General features: G+C 35.7%; 1 protein-coding gene across 1 annotated transcript in view; it reads left to right on the top strand.

The window, feature by feature from the left end:
* The window catches only part of CFAP47 (cilia and flagella associated protein 47), a gene marked incomplete at both ends in the record, with an annotated part of 300,742 nt that overhangs the window by 129,857 nt on the left and 148,369 nt on the right, over positions 1-22,516 (top strand). The window contains 3 exons of the mRNA XM_082076298.1: positions 865-973; positions 1,835-2,061; positions 9,049-9,226. Of these exons, the coding sequence (XP_081932424.1) occupies positions 865-973; positions 1,835-2,061; positions 9,049-9,226 (514 nt within the window). The remainder of the gene's footprint in view (positions 1-864; positions 974-1,834; positions 2,062-9,048; positions 9,227-22,516) is intronic.

Raw genomic sequence — 22,516 nt, 5'->3', positions numbered from 1 at the left:
CAGTAATATATCTATTAAATCTCCTGCCTAGTTCAGATAGATATATAGCTACCTAATCTAGAAATTTGTAAGTTTTGGGATGTTCTGATTGTGACCTTTATAATTTTGAGTACTTTACTGACTTTTCTTTTTTGAAAAATACTTTTCTGTCTTTTACTTGCAACTTTTAAAAAATTTCAGCTACAATTCAAAGTTTTATTTCTCTGCTAATTTATTTATCCTTTCCTCTATGAAAATTTATTATCTTCCTTTGATCTAGGTCATGTTTATGTTTACTTTAAGGCTTCTGTATCTTTTCCATTATTTTTAATGGAATCATTAAGATTTGTTAATGTTATTTCTTCTTAATGGAGGATTTGTACATGACGCTAAACTGCCTTGACTTCTGCTCTCTTTTGCTTTCTAGGGAAATGTTACTGACTCAAAATTACTGTAAATATTTTTTTTAAAAAGTTCTTAACAGTGAAGGGCAGTGAAGCAAGCTCCTTTATATGTTTAATTTATATAGGGCTATAGCACGCAATTAGAATTCACTGTATTGCTGTACGTATGTGTCAGGGAATCCTCATTCAGTAAAATGATATAAGAAGTTGGAAAGGATTCAACTAATGGAAATGTCTTGACTTTTTAGATTTAATATTCTCAGTTAAAGGTATTTTATTATCATAGCAGGGTTTGAAATTATAATTTTCTTTTATTTAAACATAATTTTAAGATAATGGATCTCCTGAATATATACATTATTTTACAAGTCAGATCTCAAGTGTTACTAGGATATCTTTGGTTTTAGTTTTTGTATTTTGCTTTCTGTTCTGCATGAGTTGCTTTCTGAATTGTATGGATGTGTATGTTCTTGTGTTTCAGATTGGAGAATTCTTATACCTGATAGAAGGAACAGGTGATATACCCTTGCCTTCAGGATTGCTTCCAATGGATAGTCCAAATGTTTTGCATGTTAGCAGTACATTAGAAGGTAAAGTCAATAGAAGGGAGGAAAGTAGAACAAATCATTCTCTTTTTCAAATGTTCTTTAGTTCCCATGCATTTTTCTTGAAATCAATTAAATAAAACTGGTAAAAGCAGTTGTTCATAGTTAAGTATAAGAAAGGTGTTATAGTGTAGCTATCAGATATTGCTTTTAATGCTGTCCAGTCTGTTCTCTTCAGAACAGCATCTGTTGTTAGCTGTCTTCAACTTTCTTGTATTGTTTTCAAGGTGGTCTACATAAGCATTTTTCTTACTTTGTCTTCTTTTCTGCTTCAGAATACAGGTTGTAGCCAGATGAACCAGGACAAGTTGTCTTTACTTAGGACTTTTCTAGTTTTAGAACCCATGAGTTTTGTATGCAATGTTGTGATTTGACAGGCGATCCAGTACTTTTGTCTTCAAACATCCAGTGATAAACTGCTGTCAGTCCTATTTCAGAAACAGTGTACCTATTATCTGAAATAATTGCTGGTGGATTCTTTTAGAGGGAATGCAACATCTTGTACAGGGATAAAAGAGTGGCTGTATTGTGTAGGTAGCAGAAAGACTTATTTAAACTTTCATTACCATCATAGTAGTAGTAACACTGAAGTCTGAGAATTTTATTAGCTATCAAAAGTAACTTTTGATTAGAATTTCAGTCTGTGTTAATTTTTATTTCTCCATTAAGACTAAAGATTAAAACATAATACTGGAGTAAATAGAATGTACTAGAGTAGTAGTATGTGACTAAACATCACAGGAATTTTGTATTCTGGCTTTTCTTTGAGGGCTAGGGATATTAAATAATAATCCTTTATGTGGTTACACTAGCAGCTTTTTTTTTTTTTTTTTTTTTTTTAAACAGGTCCAAGTGCAGTAGATCCAGTTTTATATTTGAAATGTATTCCTGCTCAAATTCTTGAAGAAAATCTGAGGATTCCATTGATCAATGAGTCAAAAGAGAGGGCTCTGGCTATTGCTGCACAACAGCAGATGTCAACAACTGAATACAAAAGAAGAAAGCTCACAGGGACTCTGCAGAGCAGTAGTGTTCGAGTTGCAACTGTATTATTAGGGCTGTCCAGAGTAGAGGTAAGAAACACAGTAATCTGTTACTGCTGTTAGTTGTTCTTGATGTGTAGGACTGGATTTTTTAAGTTTCAGGAAATAGTGTGAAGATTTTTCACACATTCTGTAATCTGACAGTTACTTATCCCAATTCCTCTCATACATTGAAATATTTTATGTGTTCATTCTGAAGCTGCTTCTCAGTGCTATTAAGAAGTGCTTCCTTATAAGAAATATTTGCTACAGCTAAAACGAGCGTAACATTTTAGTTTAGTTAGCTTCTGAAAAATACCCATTAATTAAAAAAAGCATTCATGCTCTATGTAACAGATATCTATATTAGTACCCTTCCTTATGCATATTGTTGTAAGAAATGAAAATTCTCAAACAGGAGATACATATATATATATCCCTGCAATGAGCAGCGACATCTTCAACTAGATCAGATTGCTCAGAGCCCCATCCAGCTTGGCCTGGAGTATCTCCAGGGATGGGGCTCTTCTTGTCCTGAAATCAATATAAAATAGGTTTGGGAAACCACAGATTTTCCTTGTAAGCTATAGCTCCCTACTTATATATCATTCTATCCTAGAGATATATTCCCAAGATTTCAACATCTAGAAACAAAAAATTCGCCCAAGGTAGTCCATTTAACATTCAGTTAATACTTGTGAATAAATTTATAATAACAATATTGCTTTTTTCTCATGTAGAATTCAAAAGTGGCCTTCTATGGAAGACAGCCACATTCTGGGTTTTAATTTCCCTTGTGAACCCAATGTTACCTGGCCTCAGACAGGTTGCTGGGCAGCTCTATGTTATTCAGATTTTCCAGTTAGACTGTTCCCCGAGTATGGTTTCCAGCGCTACATGATTCCCTGTACTAATAGGAAGAGAATTTTCCCTAGTGTCTTCATATTGCTAAATGCATGCCTTCTTTTTTACAGAGAAGTATAAAAAGTAATATAAAACAAATAAAAAGAAGAAAAATGGAAGGATAGATTTAATCTGTTACTTGTTTGTAGTGGGACAAGTATTGTAACTGTGCAATCTAGTCTCAAGTATTTTCCACTGCTGTGGTAACATTTTCTAAACCTTTCATAATTGAAGTCCATTAATATCACAGTCACTTAGCAAATACTTGAAAAAAGACTTGACTGCTCTGAAGCTGTGGATGTAATCAAGAAAGAACACAATAGGAACACTCTTTGTACCACTAGGTATACTAGGATCTAATATGAGTTCTAAAATTACTTATATTCAAGAGGAGTGGAAGAAAATTAGATTAGTTATAAAATACATAATGATGGATACTAATATTGAATAAGTTATCATGTCATAAATAAACTGATACAGAGGAAGAAGTATTTTGCTCAAGAAAAACATAGAATCATTTAGGTTGGAAAAAACTCTAACAATGGAGTCCCACCATGAACATAACACTGCCAGGTCCAATTCTAAACCACAGAATCATAGAATGTCCTGAGTTGGAAGGGACCCACAAGGATCATCGAGTCCAACTCCTGTCCCTGCACAGGACAACCCCACAGTTCACACCATGTGTCTGAGGGTGTTGTCCAGTCTCTTCTTGAACACTGTCAGGCTTGGGGCTGTGACACCTCCCTGGGGAGCCTGTTCCAGTGCTCCACTACCCTCTGGGGGAAGCACCATATCTATACATATTTTAAACACCTCCAGGGATGGAGACTCCACCACTTCCCTGGGCAGCCTGTTCCAATGCCTGACAACTCTTTCCATGAAGAATTTTTTCCTAATTTTTTCCCTGGTTCCAACTGAAGCTGTTTTCTCTCATCCTATCACTTGTTACTTGGGAGAAGAGACCAACACTCTTTATGCTACAACGTCCTTTCAGGTAGTTGTAGAGAGCAATATGGTATCCCCTCAACCTCCTTTTCTCCAGAATGGATGGACAGAGTGGAAAATGCCTTTATTTTATTACTACTTGGTCCATTTTTTGCCTGTAAAATTAAAGAATAAGTAAATAAAAATTGCATGCTTTTGATCCTTATTAAACTGTTCATTTTAATCGTGTTTACTTAAATTGCATAGAAAATAGTAATAAAACTATATTTTTGGAGTCAAACTGGAAATTCATATTCAGTAACTTGTGCTGTGTGTTTTTACTCGACCCATCTATACACATCAATAAAGGCCCTAGATATTTTTGTATTGTGTTTTTACTGCTTCTTTTATTTACTATAATCAACAAAGATCTATTTTGATTGTCTTTAATAATTAGAGTTACTAAAAACATAAGGAATTGTCATCTCTTTCCCATAAAAGTTATTGTGCTTATCAGAACCTATTTATCCTGATGGTGTTACTACTAGGCTAGTATTAGATAATGTGCAGTCAGAGTACAGAAGTGTCAGTCAGCAAGTCTGAGGAGCTTGGAAGTGGACATTCAATGAAAAGGAGCGGGAGTTTTAACTAAATCTTTATTTCTATCTTTTACTTTATAAATTGGATTAAAATCACCTCGTTAAATAGTTCTGTTAGAAATAGAATTTTAATAGTTTATTTTACAGTCTTGGGCACTGAAGGACTTACTGGCAGCTAGGCTAAGTAACCTGCCATTCTCCCTCCCTGTTTTCCCAGAAATAGCTTCTACTGCCAATAGAATTAAAAAAATTGTGATTTTTTTTTGGTGCTTAAACTTTGGTATAACAGCAACAAAAAAATTTAACACACTAGCATAAAACTTAATAACACAGTTAGACAAATTAAATAATTAAAAGACAGGAAGCAAGGATGCTATAGCAAAAGGAATCCAGACCTCAATATTTAAAGGAAAATGAGAGATTGAAATCAGTAGTCTTATGCGGTTTAATTCTATTAGTATTTACCCTATAAATATATAAAAGAAATAAAACCCCAGAAACTGAATAATAACCTGGTTGCATGCCCATTTCTGACTGTGATTTTTTTAATTGTTTTTAATGAAAAACAGGAAAGTTCTGAATTTTATTTTTAAGTGTACAATTGTGTTAATTTCTTACCTCCTGAGTATATAATTAATTTCATTCTTCCTAAAAGATTTTTAGGTAGTAGTAAAGGTAATATAGGATAGAACTCTCTGCCACTGCTAAGGTTGAGACTGGCATTATTGTGAACAATTGCAAATTGCCTTTGTTAATTATGAAGAAGAAAAAGGCATAGGTGGGAAGTTTAGATGAACATAGCTAACAAGGGAAGAAAAAAGGGTATCTAGAAGAAGAGGGGAGAGAATGTGGAAGAAGAATATGTTTGGATTGAAGCTGATGATGGTGTTAAATAGAGAGAAGTGAATAAAAGAATGAAGGAAATATCAGAATAACTAGAATTCATTCAGTCTGGTATGTGAGGGGAAGGATGTTATAGGCAGTGGAGTGGAATACAAAATAACATGCCTCAGTTTTCCTTTTTTTCTAGAATCTACCTAAAGTGCCTAAGTCTCAGTGATGCTAGTAATCTACTTGTATAATTAGACATTATGATAGGAAAGGAAGAAAAGTCCTGTTCTACAAGAATCCCAAAACTAAAGCCTGCACTTGTTACTGTGTCCAGATGTGTCCTTGTAGTTAAGCTATGAAAAGTAGTTACTTAGGCTTCTTTTTGCTTCCATTCAAATGCATGGCTTATCTAAGAGTGGGCACCAGATCTCTCTATCCTCAGCCATATTCCAGCTGTTAGGACATTGTGCACTTTCTTGCTATGCTGCTGTCCATGTGACTAAGCAATCCTGAGTATTTTTATCTTAGTACATGATGGTGGTGGTGATGAGTTTCAGTTTAGATCAATGGAAAATGAGCAGAGAACTTGTGCACTTGAACCTATAGCTTCTGCTGCTTGGCTGATGTGACAGAATCTCATCCTACATCTGTCCTGCTCCGATCTTCAAAGTTTGTGCTCTTTGTAATCCCCTAGGATTCAAGAAGGATTTTGTGATCTTGCATGTGATTATGGAAGAGTTGTAAGCACAGTTTGAACAATTAGCTTTTTTAAAATTCAGGTTGGTTTGTTTGTTTGTTTGTTTTTGAGAAAAAATTACAGTGTTCTTGAAGAGAGATGATACTATAATTGAAAAGTTACTTTATATACATTTTATGGGAACGAACTTTTCACAAAAGGATCTGTGGTCCCATTTCAATTTGTTGAAATTATAACTGGGACTAATGTCTTTTATATTACATCACTTATCTTTTGATATGGGATTAAGGGAGATGGCAAACATGATTGATCACAGGGATTCTGAGAGACTGAGATCTTCAAATTCTTTTATTCATGAGGAACAGTTAAAAAAGTTAATTCCTGGAAGGAGGAAATGAGGCTAAATTAGGATTTGGAAAACAGTAATATACAAGAAAAGAGTAAGTTGCCTGAGCACTCTGTAGTAGAATCTGCTGTCCTTTGCACACAGAAAGTGCAGATGGTGAATCTAAGAAAATATCTTGGAAAATGAGTCTTTGAAAAATGTCAAGTTTAATTCTTATGCCTTATATACCTTCCAATCCTTCTTTGAAAAATTATTCTAAAAAAGAAATTAATCCTGTGAATTGAATGCAAATACAGTTCTTAACTGGTAATAACACTTCCAGACTTGGAATATCATGAACCATTAGGTTGATGAAGTACTTGTTGGAATCTGACTTACTGTAGCACAGCATCCTTAGACCTGTAATTGATAATGAGTGTTAAAAAATATTAAATTCCATTTAGCACTCACTGCCTTGAAAAATACTAAAAAGAAGGAGAGCAGCTGCAACGTTTATCTGAATTGTGTTGGACATTTTCTCTTTTATTGGAAATGTTACCCTTTGAGGCAACAAGGTTTAGTCTTGTGTGTGTTTGCAGGATTTTTTGTTTTTCCCCTTTCAAAAAGATCTAGTCTCTCATTAAATACATTTTCATCCTTTACTCTTGGACCACGTACCAGGAAATACTTGAAATGTTCATAGACTATGCAATACTAACCAGCTATCTTTTTTCCTAACATATCTTTTAAAATTATGTAGCATGAACAAAGATATTTTTGATTTTTTGATATCATGAGGTATCTCTTAAAGATAATTGTAATTTAAATATGTTCAGTGCTTCACCAAAGGTCATCTTACAATCATTTTGTCAATTAAGACTTCCCCAAACCTTTAAGTCATGTTGGATGTTATTTCAATGTTGGAAAATAATCTAATTGCCAAAATCAGGTGTAGATATGAATTAATATTTGAATAAGCAGAAGGTTAAAGTCAAATTTAAACTGGTAAATTTATGTGATTCTTTTGGTTTGTAATTTCCAATTGCAAGTGAGAATGAGGTATCTTTTTCCCACTGGAAAGTCTTCTGTCATTTCAGGTTTATCAGAGAGAAATGGGACTTGCTAATAATATAGCAAATGAATTATTATCACATATAGATTTTATTTATTTATTGTGTGTGTGTGAGAGAGTGTATGATCAGTGAACTTCTAGTCTTGCCTGATATAAATTAATAAATAGTGAGTTCAGGTTCTCAACTCACAAAATTCTTTTTGTCTTTTCTGTAAATTCTGTTTGTGCTGTACAAGTGGTGCAAATACATTAAAAAAAAGGAAGAACCATGTTAATGTTTTGTTTTGATGAATACTTTTTTAGTCACATACATCTGTCCACTTGCGCTTCATAGAACAATAATCTTGAATAATTATGTTACTATATCTATTGTGTCAAAAAACTGTATTAGCAACTAAAACTTAACAAGTTCCCAAATTCCATATGTACTTTGTGTTTCACACCATATTGATGCTTTGGATAGATAGATTAATGATGTAAACAATGCAATGGCAGAGTGTAGGTCTGTTTTCTAAACCCAGCAAGAGAATAAGAGTTTTCTATTAAAACAAAAGACAAACCACCAGCCCAAAGCAGAACCCCAACTCAGTTGATTTGAACAGTAATTTGACCATATTACTCTCAATAGTAATCCCTAAGAACAATCAACTTTCCTTTTAAATTTTCTTTTTGAAATCCTCCAATGGATCTCCATTCCTTGTCCCATTGCAATATGTCCTGTGATACCTGCTGTCCTGGCATTATTTAAAACCAGTAGGCTTTCAGAATAAGCCAGTTTTCCTGGCACAAACTGAATAAATATATCTGTATTTATCTCTTCCCTGGATGTTTCAAGATAATTCACGATCATCATTAATTCAAAGACTTGTCTATAGAAAAGATGTGACTCGTTTCAGATTTTAAATTTGTTCAGTTTACAAATAATCTTGAGCATTGCAACTGTACTGTGTTATTGGATTGAAAGTGGCAATTTTGAGCAGGGATTGTATTAAATCATTGCATCATTTCTGTAAGGCTATCATAGAGGAGCCAAATTTATTGCATTAAGGGGCTTAGATGCCTATTTTGAGCTTGCCTTCACATACTGTGCTAATCGTTTACTAATATGTTTCATGTTGTTGATCAGTAATGCTTTCTACCAACAGAGAGAGCTTAATTTTCCCCTAAAATTAATTCTAAATTCTTTGAGTTCTAAAATATATTGTCGACATTAAAGTATCAAAGTTAGCTCAGCTAACTATATAGTTATCCCTCAGAAAATATAAAAATAATTTTTCTTTTTCATGTTTCTTATTATTTTGAAACTTTTCAAAGTAAAAGAAGAAACATCTATCTACATCTGATTCAAAATACATTTTTCTTTTCATGTTTTATTTTCTCTACTTTTCTTGCCTTTCCTGAATACCTATAAAGGCTTGCAGAGTGGTTTCTTGGTGGGAGGTGGTTTTACTGTAAATGTCAAAATGCATTTTTCTTAAATGAATGTTTCAGATGTATGATGTATAAAAAAATTAAACAAGACAGTTTTTATTTAGAAGAATCTCTCAACAATTTCTATTTAACTTGTCTAATTACCATTTCAGTTTTAGAATTGCACCCTTAAGCCTGTATAATTTTACATTTCTTAATCTGAAATTATTATGAGATGATTGCTTATATGTGTACATTATTCTTTCGCTTTCAGAGACATGCACTCCTGAGACCTCGTAAATTCCACTCAGAAGTGAAGCACGTGGATTACAGTGTAGAAGTAAGCATGCGAGAATTCTTTAAGGTTCCTGAGAAGTTGTCTATTCCTGTGTTGGCATCAAGCAGAGTTAATTTGAATGTTCCATCAAAAGACCTTTCACTGCAGAAAACAGGTAAAAATAGTCTTAAATATGACGAATTTGTGACTGTTCTTCCCCTGCACCCCGACATTGTGTGGTTTTATTTTTTCCTGAACAGTTTCAGAAAATGATCTTTCCATTCTACAAGTGATCAAATCCTCAACCTTGTCTTTGTCATCACTACCCAAGTTCTATCTTATTAGCTCAAAACAGTACTTTCCACTTGACCTTGGTTTTCTCAAAGGCACACAAACACAGGAAACTTGCTCTAGAAATTAATTTGGTTAGTTTATATGACAGATCTTGAATTGGAGCTCATTTCACACTTCCACTTCTCATCCAGTGCTGATCTGTGCTCAGATTGTGCCATTTATACCACATACTTTCTCGTTTGCCTCTTGTCAGTTAGCCAGAGGGAGGAGTTAACTAATTGTATGTTATTTTGTCCCTGTCCCCCATCTGTGAAAAGTTTTGCATCAGTCTTCAGCTTTGGTCAGTCTCTCTTGCCTCTAATTTTTCTAGTATCTGAAATTTTATACTGAAATACTAATTGCTCTCTTTGTTTTGTTTGCTCTTTGTTTGATCCCTCCTTTGCCAGTTTTGATGTTTTTCATTGTTGTGGGTTTTTTTTGTTTGTTTGTTTGTTTGGTTGGTTGGTTGGTTTGGTTTTGTTTTACTGCTTTATTTGAATTGATAAAGCACTCTAGGTTGCATTTCTTTAAAAGAACTTGAGCAGCTGAGGGCACTGGGGTCTTTTAATCTGGAGAAAAGAAGCCTGAGGGGAGACCTTATCATTCTTTACAACTACCTGAAAGGAAGTTGTAGTATGGAGAGTGTTGGTCTCTTCTTCCAAGTAACAAGCAATAGGACGAGAGGAAACAACCTCAAGTTGCACCAGGGAAGGTTCAGATTGGATATTAGGAAAAAATTATTCATGGAAAGGGTTGTCAGGCATTGGAACAGGCTGCCCAGGGAAGTGGTTGAGCCACCATCCCTGGAGGTGTTTAAAAGATGTGTAGATGTGATGCTTTGGGACATGATTTAGGAGTGGACTTGGCAGTGCTAGGTTAACAGTTGGACTCAATGATCTTCAGAGTCTTTTCCAACCTAAACAATTCTTTGATAAAATTTATATTTATATTTACATGCTAGAGTATCTGTGTGTGTTTATATCACAGGTAATGTAATGTTCCACAGGTATCTGATAACAATATAAATAATTTTTGATTTTGCTACTTAAAATCTAGGTAGTAGTTTTCTTGGTAAAATTAGTGAAGACCACTAATGTGAAAAATTCATAGATTTGTTTCATCACTTCTTTTCTTCTTCTGCGTGTTTCTGTGGTTCACTTCTCCCATTGTCATTCATGGTGTATGTTTTTGTACTTGTTGTATCCCTTCCGATTTTTGTTTTTTTCTGGAAGAAAAATAAGGAATTTCTTGATTATTTCTGACAAGCCTTTTGTTACAGATTGATTACAGTATCTGTGCTGTAAGACATTCTAGGATGTCACTGGGCATGTTTTTAAGAAGGTGACTATAGTTATTGCAGTATTAGAAGCAAGACTAGACTGATGACTGACTACAGGGCTAGCAGTCAGTAGAGGTTGTAGAATAAATGTAACACAAGTTGGAGGCTGAAATGTTTCTTGAATAACACGGTATTTAAATTCTAGTTAAAATGCTTTTGTTATCAAGTTAAAAAAAAATTCATGTGTTTGTAATGATTGATGTAGAGACAAAATAAAAAAGATCATAATGGCTTTTTTGAGTGGTTTAGAGGGATTCTTTGGATTGCACTGTATGAGAGGGGAATACCAGCTGTGAGAGCACAAAATCTGCTAAGGACATAATTAAACCTTCATCATGATCTCAGAACAAGGGTTGTTATCTGACCAGATGATAGGTCACTGTTGCTTAGCAACTCCTCAAATTATTTTTAAAGTTGAAATGTGAATTAACAAATCTGAAAATTTTAGAATATTAGTTGATAAAATGTAGTGAAGAAACTACATTACAGTAAGAAAGTGATTATTTTTCTGTTAGATCATCCTGCTTCTTTATCCATGAAAGGAAATTATAGAAGTATCAGAGAGAGGGAAGTAAGCAGTGGAGAGTCAGAAACTAAATCATACTGCAGTGAACACAATATATATATATATATATATTTTTTTTTTTTTTTCCTTTTCTTTTTCTTTCTAGGACAATTAAATAGTTACATAAGGGAGTAGACTTGTGAAGATGATGTAGAGAACTAAATGGGGTTTTGGTAGTGAATTCAGAGGGGTAGTGATCTAAAGAACAACTGAAAATGGAAGCTGAGATAGCCAGTTGACAGCATAAAAACAAAGATGTGTTCAGTACAGAGACAGTGCTGGCTGATTCAGTGTATTTGTCGTGCTAATGAGGAAACACAGGAATATTTACAGGCACTTAGAAAATCTAATATTGTGGTGGAAGTCCCCAGGCAGTGTTCCTGCGGATAGAGGGAAAACATTGATCTCATCTGAAAATTTTGTTAACTTCATTATCTAAAGATGAATCAGTATTTTAGCTACAGTGGTAGCTTTCCTTAGGGTGAGAGTAGCTGCTTCTCTGACAGAATGCTTAGATTTATGAAGAAAAAAAAAGGTGCAAATAAGCTAACTAAAATCAGAAAATCCTGGATCAGAATTTTTTAGACTGCAGTAGCAGGAAAAGTGTCTAGCCAATATAGTAAGAACTCTGCCAACAGGGAATTAGAAGATAAAAATCAATGCCACTCAACATATTTTTTTTTGTAAAATAGATCTTGTTAAATAACCTTATTACATTTTTGGCAGTATAACAGATCTAATAGATAAAAAGAATACAATATGTTTACTTCTAATGTGAAATCTTGATCAAAACCCAAACCATATACTTATATGGAACTAAAATAATACATAAGCCATATTGGAAAACTGTAGCAAATTTTGTTATTCACTCATTACTGGAGAGTCATCAGAAAGTGAGCCCTCAGGAACTGCTACTTGTTGGACAATGTTAACTACTTTTTATACGTAATTTAGACAATTATATAAAGTCTTTGTTGAGTTAGGAATAATCTAGATTTCATGAAAGGATAGTAAGTTGGAATTGCTACATAGTTATAAACTATGTGTTTTAGTGCAACCAAACATGTAGTAGTGTATGGGGAACAGAGTCTGCATACTAAACCAGGTAAACAGTTAGTGAAAAGGACTGCCTGTCAACACAAAATTATTATCTCAATGAGAGCTCTTTCATAATGCTGAAATGACCAATGAGATCTACAGATAAATGAGAAGTGTCCTGAGAACTGGGGAGATGATCTTGACATAGCTCATGAGAAAGGTTCTTGACCATAAAGCTTTAATACTTTATAAACCGAAGGATAGTGATTGAGCATTTGGAAACTTGTGTTAGGTATATTTAACATTGAAATAAGTTGCCCCTTTATTAGTGGTGTGTTATTAAAGAATGAGAAGGCAAAAATGTCAAGTGGAATTAAAATAATGGCTCCAGATTTTAAGCAACAGAGAAGTAGCATCCAAAATCAGCTCCATGCTTCACCAAACAAATAAGTTGCTGGTTTTCTTGGATAAAACATCCATAGAAATGCTTTGACTGTCTTGCCTCATCTGTCTCTGTATGTGTGTTTCCAGAACAAAACCAGTACAAGTTATGCTTGATCCCAGCTTTTAGCTAATGGATTCTATCTCTTTATTTTCCCATCTTTCTTGCTCCCCTTGCTGTAATCACTTATGAGTCAGAGAGTCATTCATTTTGTGCTTAGTGATAAAAGGAAGATGTGACATGAAAGTTGATGGGCAAACTGTTGTGTGATGAGTGAAACTATAAACACAAGGAATGACAGCTAGGACAAAACAAAAGGGCCATAAGACTGTCAGTATTAGACTATAGAATCATAGGTCACAGAATGGTTTGGTTTGAAGGAGACTTTAAAGATCAACTAGTTACAACCCCCCTGACATGGACAGGGACACCTTCCACTCAATGAGGCCACTCCAGGCCCCATCCAGCCTGGTCTTGAACATTTCCAGAGAGGACGTATCCACATTTTCCCCCCTGAACCAGAAGACAGGGATGAAGAGCAGAATGAAGCCCCAGTAATCCAAGAGGAAATGGTCAGAGACCTGCTACACCACTTGGACACTCACAAGTCTATGGGGCCAGATGGAATGCGTCGAAGGGTGCTGAGGGAGCTGGCAGAGGCAATCACTAAGCCACTTTCCATTATCTATCAGCAATCTTGGCTAACTGGGGAGGTCCTAGTTGACTGGAAGTTGGCTAACTTGATGCCCATCTACAAGAAGGGCCAGAAGGAGGATCCGTGGAGCTACAGATCTGTCAGTCTAACCTCAGTGCCAGGCAAGGTCATGGAGCAGGTGATCTTGAGTAACATCACACAGCACATACAAAAAAGTCATGTGATCAGGCCCAGTCAAGTTGGGTTTATGAAAGGCAGGTCCTGATCTTCTACAAGGTGACCCACCTAGCAGATGAGGGAAAGGCTGTGGATGTTGTGTACTTAGACTTCAGTAAAACCTTTGGCACCATATCACACAGAATTCTCCTGGAGGAGCTGCAGCTCATGGCCTGGATGGGTGTAGTCTGCGATGGACAAAGAATAGGCTGGAGGGATGGACCCAAAGGGTTGTGGTGAACGGAGCCAAAGCCAGCTGGCGGCTGGTCATGAGTGGTGTTCCCCAAGGCTCAGTACTGGTGCCAGTTCTGTTTAATCTCTTTATCAATGATCTGGATGAGGGGATTGAGTGCACCCTTAGCAAATTTGCAGACAACACCAAGTCGGGTGGGAGTGTTGATCTGTTGAGGGCATAGGAAGGCCGTACAGTGGGATTTGGACCAGCTGGATTGTTGGGCTGAGGCCAATTGTATGAGGTTTAACAAGGCCAAGTTCCAGGTCTTGCACTTGGGTCACAGTAACCCCAGGCAGCTCTAAAAGCTCAGGGAAGAGTGGCTGGTAAGCTGCCTGGCAGAAAAGGCTGTGAGAATGTTGATTGACAGCTGGCTGAACATGAGCCAGCATTGTGCCCAGGTGGCCAAAATGGTCAACAGCATCCTGGCTTGTATCAGGAATCATGTGACCAGCAGGACTAGAGAAGTGATTGTTGCCACTGTACTCAGTGCTGGTGAGAACCCATCTTGAATACTGTGTTCAGTTTTGGGCTCCTCGTTATAGGAATGAGGCACTAGGGACAGTGCAGAGGAGGGTGATGAAGCTGATGAGGTGTCTGGAGCACAAGTCTGATGAGGAGAGCTTGAGGCAACTAGAGCTGTTTAGCCTGAGGAAGGGAGGCCGAGGGGAGACTTTATTGCTGAGGTTGTAGCATGGAGGGTTTTGGTCTCTTTTGCCAAGCAGTAAGTGATAGAACAAGATGAAATTGCCTCAAGTTGTACCAGAGGAGGTTCTGATTGGATATTAGGAAAAAATTCTTTGTGGAAAGGGTTGCCAGGCATTGGAACTGGCTTCCCAGGGAAGTGGTGGAGTCACTGTCCCTGGAGGTGTTTAGAAGGCTTTTGGATGAGGTTCTTATGGACATTGGTTAGTGATAGGATTCGGTTATGTTTGGACTCTATGATCCTGAGGGTCTCTTCCAACTGAAATGATTCTGTGATTCTATGACTCTAATTTCTCTGGGCAATCTCTTCCAGTGTCTCCTCACCCTCACAGTAAAGAATTTATTTCTAATATCTAATCCAAATCTACTCAGTTTAAAGCCATTATCCCTTGTGCTATCATTCCATGCCCTTGTAAAAAGTCCCTCGCCATCTTTCTTGTAGACCCCCTTTAGGTACTGGAAGGCTGCTATAAGGTCTTCCTGGAGCCTTCTCTTTTCCAGGCTAACAACCACAATGCTCTCAGCCTGATCTCATACGGGAGGCAATCCAGACCCCAAGCATCTTTGTGACATCCTCTGGGCTCATATCGACAGGTCTATATCCTTTGTATGCTGGGTGCTTCAGAGCTGGACACAGGACTCCTGGTGGGGTCTCACCAGAGCAGAGCACAGGGGCAGAATCTCCTCCCTCGATCTGCTGGCCACGCTCCTTTAGATGCAGCCTATAACCTAGGGTAAAACTTTTATTCATTATGCAGCGATATTAAGGTATACTTGCTGCTATAATTCATTCTTATCAAACCTGTCTTTTCTGTTCTGCTTCCTTTTCTGTCCCATGAAAGCTTCGACTTCTAATGAAATAGAGAAAATTAAGAAAGGGTTGTGATAAGCTTTTCAGCAACATAATCAGCAAGTTTAATTAAGTGACTGTCTTACTACACAGAAATCCCTTTGTTATAGAACAGATTTAAGGCTTTTTTGACCTGTTTTTTTTCCCACCTTATCTCTTTTTGTCTTCTATTTATATGAGTACAGACTAGGCTAAATGTGGAAATAACAAGATATAATTGTGTTATGATCAAATGTTGTCATGTGTTGTGCCTGTTGATGTTGGAATGGGGAAGATATTTTTTCATATTCTACATCTCTAAGTAAGGACAGGGGTTTTTATTCTTATTTTTATTTTCTATAGTCTGTCAAACATAACAGTATGTAGATTACTTTTCTACCAGTAATAATGACCAGTATGTAGATTGTACAACATAAATACTTTCTATTTGATCACTTCATTATGTATAACATAATTTCATTTAGAGGAGCCCAGCGAATACTTAGGTTGGCATGACTATTGAATTTTAGTCTGATATTTATTGGCAATTTAAAAAAAGAAAAAAAAATACCACACTTTAGTATGATATCTAAAGATATTATTCCCACTCCTTAGCAGAGGGGGTGTCAGTTTCATGTTCTGCCCCAAAACCTACATCTTCAGCAGCAACACAGTATCCCCACACCTAATAGTTTTTGATTCCATGTTAATTTAAGAAAATGCTACCTATTAGTTACTAAGTCTATAATGTTGATCTGATCTCAGTATTTTTCTAATGCAGACTATAATTTTAGTTAACAATAAGTGCTGTATATTTTCATTGCCATACTTCGCGATAAATAAAGTGCAGAACAAATAATGATCAAAAATTAAATTTTGAATCATCAATTGGCATGCATCTTTCTTACTGTCAGACTTGAAAAATACTTTTTAATTTTTTCCTTTTGTGTTTTATATAGTCATGTCAGGTAGCTAAGTAAAAATATTTACCTACACTATCATCTATAGATGGACTTTTAATGTTAATAATACTTTATAATCTCTCTATATATTTTCTTGATAATTATATGCTATGTTTTTACATTTACATTAATATTTTTAATGACCTTTGGTCAACGTCTTTTCGTTTTTAAATGTTGTCTCATATACTTGATCAGCAATAGGGTTTTTTTTTTTTTTACTCTTTTATTTATTTCCCCAAAGCAATTTCCTAGGACTTAAAATCTGTTGTTCAATAAAGCATTATTGGTAAGTCTGTTGTTTCATCCTAGTTTTCCATGGTCCTCAAGCTGTATAAATTTTCCTGCATCTTAGTATTTTTGTTTGTTTGGTTTTTTAATAAAGCCTTGGTCTTTTACAGAAAATTTACATAGTTATTGGCCAATAACACGAATTTTGTTATTTCATTTTACTGTTTACATTTTGAGGTTTTATTCTAGCTCTATATCATGTGAAGACTTTCAGAGTTAAGTTCTGTGACTTAACTGACACTATACTAATAAAAATTAAATTACATTTGGTGGTTTTAATAATTCAGAATAGTGAGGCACAAATGGGATTAAAAAGTATAAGTGGTAGCATTCCTTTTTACTCTTTGTTCATGCAAAGTCTCTATTTAAAATATAATTCTGTTTCAAAATGTGGGTCTGAAAAATTATGATATGTCTTTATCCTAATAGTTTTCATTACAGGTATATCTACTGAATAGCTGTTTCTACTATACATGTATTAGTAGAAACTTGGTTTGGTTTTGCAAAAGTGAGAGGGAATTAAACATTAGTCTGAACGCATTTCTTTTGTGTTTAATACCTGCAGTAAGAAATTCAGTGGAGTGGTATTTGCTGCAAGCCTTATTGTACAGTGAAAAACTTTTGGAAGGCCTCTCTCTTCCACTGCTGTGGTGAAGAAGGATGTCAATCCTCAGAAAACATTTCAGAGTATCATTTACCTTATTCTCTGATCAGAGTTGAGATTCAGAAAATTCATTGAAACCCAGAGTCTGCCTAGAAGAACAACATGTGGATAGACAGCAAAGGCTTCAAGCGTTCTTGACAAATGAAGCCTTTAGGGCTCAGGATGCTGATATGTGGTTTAGGTTTTTGTCAGTGAAATACGACATTTGCTTGCATCACTGTTAGTGTCAAGGCTTATGTTTCTCTTTGGTGCAGTCCTGAAACCACTGCATTTGTGAGGCTTAGAAGATACTGCTTTTAGACATAAGTTTTAGAGATCTTAACTTTGTTGTGATTTTAGATAAAGAGACTTTGAATTATTACTCTACTGTGTTTTTCTCATAGAATCGTAAAATAGAATCATAGAACAGCTTAGGTTGGAAGAAACCTTCAAAGGTCATCTAGTCCAATTCTCCTGCAATGAGCAGGGGATGTTTCAGTTCTCAGTGTAGTACTTTATAACTTGGTTAATCCTCTTCAGTGGAGGCTACGCACTGGATGACTTCAGAAAGCACTTTAGCTTTACTATATTTCTTAAATTGTATCAAGCAAACTTTTTACTTGGTAACACTACAGTTGCCCGTTGACATAGTGACTGTATAGACTGTTTGTTTCTAAAGCTTTTATGAGTATTATTCAGAAATACTAAGGGATAATGTGTATTAAACAACCATCCACTAAGAAACTCTTTGTTCTACTTTAATGTAGTGCCACACAGCTCTTCACTGGCTGCTGAATATAATACATGAACATGGCTGCTGAGTATTCATAAAAAGACATTGAAAAAAAGTCTCTGCCATTTTAATTTTTAAATAAATTAAGGAAAACCTGTTTTCATTCATTTTTTGTTTTTCCCCCAGTAGATCTTCCTTTTCTGATTGATCAAGTGTATTTAACTGTTTGGTGAGATATGTACAATATACTGTATTTAAGTGGGAATAAAGAACCAATAAATAGTAGGTTTTTTTTTAGAAACTCTTCTACAAATCTGTTGTATTCACATAAAGTGAAAGAAAAATCCACAAATAAACATACACAGTGATAGCAAAAACATATCAACACTTATTAAAGGATGTAAAAGAATGGTTGCTTTTTCAAGAATTCTGAGTAGAGTGATATTCTAGTTCAGATGAGCTCTTTTGAAAACCTGATGTTTCACCAAAAGTCAGAAGAGTCTGGGCTCTTCAGTATAGTTAGTTATTTAACCTTCTAGGTGTCCATACCTGCAAATTCAGTCTTCAGGATAATTTAACCAGCTATTAGTGACACATGCACAGTGTCAGAGGCTTAGATAAGTTCACTGTGAAATTTAGCTTTGAGCTTCTAAATAGACAGAACCATCACTGCTGAATAAAAGCAAATATAATGTGCAAGTAGTTGACTAACTGCTGTAGACCTGCCTTCAGAAATAATGCCAACAGATCGTGATATGGAAGAATAGCATTTTATTCTTGTTCTTTCCCTCCTCCCACAATTTTTAACAGGGATAAACAGAGACTACTGACTGCTATTATTACTAAACTCTAGACTACGTTTTTTCTTACATTTTAATGTCAGAAAACCTGTCCTTTTCTTTGAAAAGTACTGTTTGTTGGCTAATGCAGTTAGAGGTTTAACTTCAGGTGAGGAGGAATATCTAAAATGAGTTGTAAGATGGACTTTGTTAATTCCAGGTGGTAATCAGGTTGTCTTTTGCAATAAGTAAATGGCAGACAAGATGCTAGGCAGTTGCCAGAGAACACGACCAACAACTATGTACTGTGATTTAGTTTTCCAAGAATGTGTGATGATATTACACACCAAAAGTTTACTTTTGCAAATATCCCTGTTTTGACAACTGTCTCACCACTCAACCCAATTCAGATCTTGAGATTCAGGATCAAGTAAATGTTTCCCATATTTGTCTAACATAAATCTATAAAACAGAACTGTTTGCCTATTACACATGAGGTAGCTCCCCATCAAACAATAAACACACTGTCTAGGAGAGGAAACTGTACCAAACCCCTATATTGTTCTGCCCAACTTTTCATTGTTGGAAAAATGCTGGCTGTCTCATTGATAGATGCAGACTGTGCTTCCTGTTACACAGAAATAACATAAATGCTGCCCATTGTTTACTGTTACTATTTTTGTCTTAGAAATGGTTAGGTCAGTTGTGACTCCCTGTATGATTTTCATTAAATTTTTAAACTAATTCTGAGACTAAACTTTGCTGAATATGTTATAAAACTGAGAAAGAAGAAAAGATGCTAAGGTGAGAAGATTTTAAGCCCAGTTCACTTTATGGTATTTGAAATTAACATGAAAAAACATTTTGCAGAATAAAAACAACCTTCACTTGTAATTCACAGGCAAGTGATTTCTGTAATCATTTGGATTTGGAGATCTTGTCTCACTTCATAAACAATGTCTTATTGCACGAAAGACTTACCATGTTAAATAAACATTACCCATTCACTTGCTTTCCTTTCCATTGATTGTAGTTTATCTTAGAATTTCAATTATTCAACTGACCTTTTTCCAATATAATTTTAATGCATAGAAACAAATATTTCAACAAAAATAATGCCAAAATAATATAAATATGAAGCAAGATGGGTAGAAATACTGTTCTTGGTTTTCTTTTTAATATTTTCTATAGAAGGCATTTCTGTTGGAAAGTATGCATTTCAGAAATGGGTCCAACTCAGTGAAAGATGTCCCTAGTTATTAGTAATTACAATTTTCATTTAGTGCAAGAACGTAAAACTCCTGCAAAAATATTTTGGAACTTCTAAAACACTGTATGATCTTTCTTCAACTACATGTTGTAAACATCTACTTGATCTTGAAATGCAAGTATTTAAAATGTGTACTTTAAATTTTAAGTAAATGCTTTGTTTCAACATCCTAAAATAATTCTTGTAGACAGAGAAAATTAAGGACTGTTCTAATGAACTGAAGAATAGAAAGGACCGGTTCACTCTTTTCATAACTGACAAACTCAGGTCACCTTTGCAGAAGATAGCCAATGGGGATAATAACTTGGTGACAAAACAGAAAAAAAAGCAATAATTCAGAAATTACAAGGCCATTAATCTTGTCTTTAAAAGAGAACAAACTAATTTATTTCAGAGAGGGTTAAACCTGAGGTGCAATTTATAATCTTTTTGATAGCCTGGTAATGTCAAAAGATTAATAATATCATTCTGTATGTTTAGTTTCTTGAACTTGAGCTATTTTTGTGAAAAATCTGAAATAGTGATGACATAAGGCAACAAGAAAGCTCCAATTTGCTGTTCGTTTACAGAGAAGTGAGAACTGCATACATGAGGAACACCACTTTGTGAAATAGAATGAGCAGCATCGCAAATGAAGATTGATTGCACTTTCAAAATTCAGTAGTCATAATTGAAGATGTTAGAATAGTTCAAGTCCAGTTGTCATACATATCATCAGAAAATAAGTTAAGGAAGAAGAAGGGAAATTCCACAAGAATTTGTCAGGTGTTCCCCCTCAGGGAAATGCAATTTGTTTGGAGATCTATCTGTAAGGTTCTGTTGTGTCATCACATTGTCCCTGACTTTCCTCATTGTTTTCTCCAATTTAAGGTGTTGATTTCTAACCTTGGAAAACAGTGAACAGAAACATTGTTGCATAAAAACTACAGCGAAGTTTTTACAGCTGCAGTCTTCATGTAGTTTTTCAGGTTTCTTAGAGACTCTGGGGAGTGTTGGAGTGGTGAACTTTTTATGGCCAGTCTCTGAAGTTCCTCACATGTCTTCCCTTCTCCTTTGACAAGTGTCCTACAAGGGCTAGTGAAGGGCTTAAAATACCATGAAAGAGTCTGATCCTTTCTGTAAGCAAGGCCAGAGGAGTCTTTGCAGCAGAAATGTTAGACCTAGCTGTGTTCAGATATGGACAGCATTTCACAGAATCACAGAATGTTAGGGATCGGAAGGGACCTCAAAAGATCATCCAGTCCAATCACCGCTCTGGAGCAGGAACACCTAGATGAGATTACACAGGAATGTGTCCAGGCAGGTTTTGAATGTCTCCAGAATAGGAGACTCCACAACCTCCCTGGGCAGCCTGTTCCAGTGTTCAGTCACCCTCACTGAGAAGAAGTATCTTCCCATGTTTAAGTATAACCTCCTGTGTTCCAGTTTGTACCCATTGCCCTTTGTCCTATCATTGGTTGTCACTGAGAAGACCCTGGCTCCGTCCTCGTGACACTCACCCTTTACATATTTATAAACATTAATGAGGTCACCCCTCAGTCTCCTCCAAGCTAAAGAGACCCAGATCCCTCAGCCTTTCCTCATAAGGGAGATGCTCCACTCCCTTAATCATCTTTGTTGCCCTGCACTGGACTCTCTCCAGCAGTTCCCTGTCCTTCTCAAACTGGGGGGCCCAGAACTGGACACAATATTCCAGATGCGGTCTCACCAGGGCACAGTAGAGGGGAAGGAGAAACTCTCTCGACCTACTAACCACCCCCTTCCTGGCCACAAGGGCACAGTGCTGGCTCATGGTCATCCTGCTGTTTGCCAGGACCCCCAGGTCCCTTTCCCCTACACTGCTCTCTAACAAGTCAAATTTGTCCTTAAGGACATCTTCCTTACTCTAGAGATTACTGTGGGGAGTTATTCCTACATTCTATGGATTTGAAAAATGGGACTTGTCGTGATTTTGTTCCAATTTGCACACCCCAAGTATTTTTGAAGACTCAGACTTTCAATCCAAAATTGTGCATAGGAAAAGTCTAATGAATAGCTCTCATGAGAACTACTAAACTCCACAGAAATCTATTGTTGTTGGGGCTACTGTTAGCCAAATATAGTATATTTTTGTTGATATCTCTCATGGTAAGTGTTGCTAGAAGTATAATAACTACTCTACTTTTCTGATATTTACAGAAATGTGTATACATTAACATTTTCTACTACATTTAATAGACCTTTTAGAATGCTTCTCTCTGCGTGCTACTAAAAACAATAGAAAACATTGTTTAGATGCTAAAATATACCTTTTCCTAGGAAAATAAAAAATTGTCTATGCTTAAACGGTAACAGTCCTAAGATTCTATTGTTTGTTTAAAATTGTTGCATGTTACGGTCTCCTACAGTTTATTGGAACTCTTTCCAGATTCTGCATGTGAATTCAATGCTTCTGAA

Source organism: Streptopelia decaocto (genome assembly GCF_964273445.1).
Source record: "Streptopelia decaocto genome assembly, chromosome: 1".
Classification (NCBI taxonomy): domain Eukaryota; kingdom Metazoa; phylum Chordata; class Aves; order Columbiformes; family Columbidae; genus Streptopelia; species Streptopelia decaocto.
The sequence above is the reverse complement of the archived record's forward strand: the minus strand, read 5'-3'. Positions and strand labels throughout refer to the sequence as shown.